Source organism: Leuciscus leuciscus (assembly GCF_965113295.1).
Source record: "Leuciscus leuciscus genome assembly, chromosome: 15".
Taxonomy (NCBI): domain Eukaryota; kingdom Metazoa; phylum Chordata; class Actinopteri; order Cypriniformes; family Leuciscidae; genus Leuciscus; species Leuciscus leuciscus.
The window spans coordinates 1,561,753-1,567,969 of NC_138739.1; the positions used below are offsets into that span (position 1 = coordinate 1,561,753).

General features: G+C 42.8%; 1 protein-coding gene across 1 annotated transcript; it reads left to right on the forward strand.

The window, feature by feature from the left end:
- Positions 1–936: 936 nt before the first annotated feature.
- Positions 937–4,939, forward strand: ora1 (olfactory receptor class A related 1). The gene is made up of 2 exons (XM_082139926.1): positions 937–3,907; positions 4,453–4,939. The coding sequence occupies exon 1, from the start codon at positions 1,727–1,729 to the stop codon at positions 2,669–2,671; it is 945 nt and encodes a 314-aa protein (XP_081996052.1). The 5' UTR covers positions 937–1,726; the 3' UTR covers positions 2,672–3,907; positions 4,453–4,939.
- Positions 4,940–6,217: the final 1,278 nt, after the last annotated feature.

Sequence of the window (6,217 nt, forward strand, 5' to 3'; positions counted from 1 at the left end):
TTCATTAAATGTTCCTTCATGTAACGCTCCTTACTTTACCCATGTTATCCCACATTTCCTTTATTTTGTTTATTTATTTGGCTGTTATTGCCTTGTTTATAATCCTTGCTTTATATATTATGCTAAAAACTTCATGTCCATCTCTTCTCTTGTCTTTATTTCTGGGAGCAGTTTTGGGACTTAGTATCGCAGCACTTCTGATCGTTTCAAAGCCGCTTCACAATGATAAACGGGAAAATAACAGAATCAAAGATGCAAACAGAACTGAGTTCAGCCATAAAGTAGCTCTAAGAAGACAAAGAGTCATTATTCAGATCAATTCAGTTCAAATTTAGTTTCCAATAGTGTCAGTGCAGCCAGATCTATAATATTACTAAATATTAACTAAGCCATCCAGAAACGAAGGCATCTGTTACATGCTAATAACCCTTAACGGACAGTGTGTGTGTGACGGGTGTGATCAGTCCTCGGGGTGATGATGTTAAACACGCGTGTAGCGTGTGTGTAGCGTGTGTTGAGCTGCGTTCAGGCGTAAACACAGCTCTCCCGAGGGAATGATGGGAAGAAAACAGACCAGCCCAGACCTGCACGTCCCACAGCTCCTCATTAGCTTAATGTTGTCTAATTATCTCCTGAGGACTCTCAATTACAGGACAAACAACACACACACGTCATTCCTCACAAACAACACACACACTTCATTCCTCACACACACTGTCAGGCCATTAAACATGGAAATAGATTGATCGTTAACAAAATGATACACAAAAATACACTAGAATGACATGAAGAATCTTATAATCTTTGGTAACACTATGTTTTACAGTGTCCTTGTTACATATGTTACATGTTTTTACTATAGTAATAAAGAGTAGCCTAAATTATGCATAATTACATGCAACTAACCCTCAACCCAAACCCTAATCCCACCCTAACCCTATAGTAAGTACATGTAGTTCATTAATATTACTCAGTACTTAAATATATAACTACACTGTAACAATGACACCTGAAAATAAAGTGTAACCGAATCTTCATTTGTGAAACATTTCAGCAAAACAATTAGCCTATATATTGTATTTAAGTACTGAGTAATATTAATTAACAACATGCACTTACTATAGGGTTAGGGTTTGGTTGAGGGTTAATTGCATGAAATAATGCATAATTTACTCTTTATTACTATAGTAAATACATGTAACATATGTAACAAGGACACTGTAAAATATAGTGTTACTAAAATATCTAACGCAATCTGTTTATTTGTTCTTAATTCATTACTGTTTGAACTTTACATTATTTAGGCTCCTTTTGTTGTTGGTTTATATTGTTGGTGTCATAATAACCTTATTTATTCAAATACAAGGTTAAACGGGTCAAAAACAACGAAACGATTAGCTAAATGTGACATTAATTTAAAAGTGATTATATTTTAAGGTGAAAAAAACAAACTGAGAAGGAGAAGCGTTGATCTGGGCTGTCTCCTGACAGGAGGAGCCTGATCCCTGGGGCTGGTTGCAGGAGCCGCGAAGACGCGAATCACGTTTTTCCTATAAGACACTTATGGAGTCATTAGGACGCGCCCCAGCTGGACACTTCTCCTCTCTTCTTCACTTCTAGCTCTCTCTCGTCTCTGCCGTGGGTTTGAGTCGCTCCCGCGGGTGTAGACAAGGCTTTATATTGGGCTTTATATTGAGCCGCGACTCAGACGTCTCTAAGCGGCTCCATGGACCTGTGCGTGACCATCAAAGGCGTGTCGTTCCTGCTGCAGACGGGTCTGGGGATCCTAGCAAACACGCTGGTGCTGCTAGCGTACGCACACATGCTTCTGCGAGAGTCTCGGCTAACACCCACGGACGCTATCCTGTGCCACCTGGCGTTCGCGGACCTGCTTCTGCTGCTAACCCGTGGCGTCCCGCAGACCCTGAGCGTGTTCGGCGTGAGGAACCTGCTAGACGACGCCGGCTGCAAGGCGGTCATATACCTGTACCGTGTGTCGCGCGCGCTGTCCGTGTGCCTGACCTGCATGCTGAGCGTGTTCCAGGCAGCTACCGTGGCCCCCGCGGCCGGCCCGCTGCTCTCCCGCCTCAAGCCTCGACTCCCGCAGCTAATCCTCCCCGGCTTCGCTGCGCTCTGGCTCCTCAACATGGCCGTCTGCATCGCCGCACCCTTCTTCTCCGTAGCGCCACGCAACGGCACCGTCCCGCCGTTCACCCTCAACCTGGGCTTCTGCCACGTGGACTTCCGCGATAACCTGTCCTACGTGGCGAACGGGGTGGCCGTGTCGGTGCGTGACTTTGCGTTCGTGGGCATGATGCTAGGCTCCAGCGGGTTCCTCCTGGTGCTCCTGCACCGGCATGGCCGGAAGCTGAAGGGCATCCGCCGCTCGCAGGGCAAGGAGGCACGCGCCGCTAAGACTGTGCTGATGCTTGTGGTTCTGTACGCGGTGTTCTTCGGCATCGATAACGTCATCTGGATCTACATGCTAACGGTGGCGCAGGTGCCGGCGGTGGTGGCCGACATGAGGGTGTTCTTCTCCTCATGCTACGCCTCGCTCAGCCCATTCCTCATCATCTCCTCCAACAAGAAGGTCAAAGCGAGGATGGTGTGTGCGAGCGCGGACCCGGCGGACGACAGCAAGCAGTCAGACGTCAAAAACTCGGAGTCCTAGTTAAGTATAGTGCTGCTATGTTTGTAAAGAAAGACTACGCGCCTGCGCACATATATATTCAAACGCGCATACCTATAGACTAAACACATAATATGTATGTGCACACCATCAGCGTTTTCATGGATTCACGTTTTGTTTTTCAAAATTTTTCAAAACCTGCACCTTTTCAAAGTTTGCATTCTTGAGCCTCCAAACACTGTTATTGTGCAAATGAACGGCCAGAACACATTAAAGGTTTTCTGTTTTCAGTTTAAAAAGTGTCATGTAAGCGGCCGCTAAGTTAATAACTAAGGATCTTTGCAACGGAAACAATCAAAACTAACTTTAGCTGGACAATAACTTTATTCTAGAGCTGCTGTAAAGCCTAAATCTCTGTTACTGTAATCTCCTATTATCACTGTAAAGCTGCTTTGAAATAATATATATTGTTCAAAGCGCTATATAAATGTAGGTGACTTGACTTGATATATTGTCTCTGTGTTTGAATGTGAAAACGCTATGCACTTAATAAACGAACTGTTGGAAAGTGAACTGTGAGGACTCTTATTTTGACGCGTCTGTTGAGGACTCTTTATTTGACGGGTAGTTTAGTTTACCAAACAGAGGACGGCAAGCAATCAAATGTCAAAAGCTGAACTCCTGGTATTATTTATACTAATAGTGCTGGCTTACAAACTGTATAATAGTGTAGCGCACAGACTCTTATCAATTGTGGTGAAATTGCTGTTTTATTTTTCACCGGAAATGATAAGGTTAACGCGGGGGAGTTCCTAAGCGGGAAGTAAAGAAAGACTATAGCTGTGTCCCAAAGTGAAGGCTGCATCCTCCGAAGGCCGTATTTGAAGGCCGGATGGCCGTATTTGAAGGCCGATTGCGTCACCGCGGCGCGACGAAGGACGTCCCAATTCAAAGGCTGCATCCTTGGAAGGTCGCATTTGAAGGCCGATTGCGTCACGCGGCTCGATGAAGGCTGTCCCAATTCAGTTCTGCATCCTCCGAAGTCCGTATTTGAAGGCCGGTTGCGTCATCGCGCCGCGACGAAGGCTTCCCTGATTCAAAAGCGACGCCAAATGCACCCTTCGTTTCCCCGTGAAAAGAAGGATACATAAATGGACACTTAGCGGCCTTTTCTACCCCATAAGTCATTGCGCGCCGTTGACGACAGCATTTATTTACTTATTTTTAAAGGCGGCCGAGACTAGAGATCGGTGGTGGACAGCAAATTCACATTTAAATGTAAGTATTATGTTTTAATTTACTCAAATAGCTAGCGAAACCAGAGTTAAATTTCTTTTAAACTTCTTCTTAACTCCTTCGTCACCATTGCGTGGCTACATTTATCATGTAGTTTTAGGCAAAACTTGTGATAATAACGTTATTAGTTTAACGACCTATTTGTTATATTTGCACTTGTGTATTATAAGAAATATCACTCACCCAATAAAGCCCAAAACAATAAGAAAAGCAGTAGATAAGGCAATGGGGTTTCACTTTTATGTGTTTTTGTAGTGCTGTCATGCTATTTGGTTTTAACCAAATTTTAGTATACAGAAATATGATTTCTTAAGTATTTTGTATGCATGTCTTGAATGCACTTAAGATTGCTCCTCTGTGTTAAGTACCCTTTTCTGCTTTTTTAGAACAATTCAGGAAAAAATGGGTTTATATATAATTATATATATATATATATATATATATAAGAAAAGTAATACACACATCTTTGCTGAAATGTATTGTCCTGTTGTTGTTAACAAGCCATGGTTCATTTGCTCTGCCTTTAGGATTGCAAGTGTCCTGGGACAGGTGAGCGTGTGAGTGGGAAACCCACTGCTGAAACTTGGCCCTGGTTTGTCCTCATGGATGAGGTTTTGGGACAGAGGCAATGCACCAACCCCCCTGTCCTCATCGCCTCAATCCCTGAGGACACACCAGGGCCGAGTTCAGTAGTGGGTGCCCACGGTGAGGAGGAGCCAGGGGCAGCAGCACCAGCACCACCAGTAGCACCAGCACGAAGGTGGCGAGACAGGACGGGTTTTTGAACTTGATCAGAGAAGAAATGCAACTACAGAGGGAGGCAGAGGCGAGGAGTGCACAGGAAAGAAGGGAGAGGATGGACAGGCTATTTTCTCTTCTTGAGAGAATGATTGAAAAATGTTCTACATATTCTTGTTTAACTTTTTTCACTTTTATTTTTTAAAAGAAAAATTATGTACATTTATTTTTATGCTACTTTAATTGTGTAAATAAAAGAGAATGAATTGTTCTGGACATTGTTTATTTTTGTAATGACAGTAATACTTTCTGCATGAAACAAATTCTATACCTTTTTATTTTTTCAAATAAAATTGGTAAATGAAAATCATTTGTTCTATAGGCTACATTAAAGCACTTTTTCCAACTATTTACAAAATACGTTAACATATCAAAATCAACATAAACATTTAATTTTACAATACATAAAATAAGAAAAAAAATGATGTAGACTCTATTGAGCTGAGCTGCTGGACCGGGATGGGCTGCCCCTAAGGCCTCCTGCTGGTGGGACATCATCTGGGATTGTCTCCAGAGCGTTTGAGTGCATATTTCCACTATCCACTAAGTTGTCTACCAACAGGTTTGCAGGGCTGATTCAATCGACGGCTTTCTGAAAAAAGTACTTTTAATAACTACTGCATTTATATTAGGCTACTACTGCATTACTGCGTATATGTTGCATTTTACTTCTGTATATTTTCAATATACAGTAATATCTGGTTGTTACATTATATAGGCCTAGCTACTTTTGTGTAGTTTAATGTAATCATATTGTGATGTGAGGAAAAAAGTACTTCAGTAGCCTAGGTTACTTCACATTTGTAAGTGAATACTTAACGAAATATGCAGTTCCGAAAATTAAAGTAACAAAATTAGTCACAATATTAACAAATTGTTGCTCACTACAGCAGCGTCCCATATCAAAGGGCGCATCTGACGCGCTCGGACCGGTCTAGCCTACGAAGGACTGTTGTCGCCTGGCAACTGTGACAGCTGCCAATGACGAGCGCGAGAAAGGCTAAACCGAAAATACATGACCTGGCAGCGCCGGGGCTAAAACATCCTCACCATGTCCTCAAGTAAAATATAAAACATAAAAATGAATGACAATAGCCAATTCTGGCTCCATAGCTGTTTACTGTATCAAAATGAATGATCAGGATAGTAGCTGTCCTCTCGCACTGTTGCTTGGCGCCAGGAGCGGTGATCGGGAACACCTGGCTGCGCAATTAGGAAATCCAAGGAAGGCTACATGGAGCGTCCTTCAGAGGACGCATAGGCTGCATCCTTGAAGTCTGAGTCCTTCGAAGGATGCAGCCTTCAACATTGGGACACAGCTTAGTAGTGAGTGAGCAGCGCTTCTGTTCTGCGTTCTGAGTAAAAGTTCAGAAACAAAGCCTCCATTGTCTGTCAATCTTCAGACGTTACTATATATTGTCTGTGTTTGAATGTGAAAACTGTATGCACTTAATAAACGAACTGTTGAAAAGTGAACTGTGAGGACTATTATTT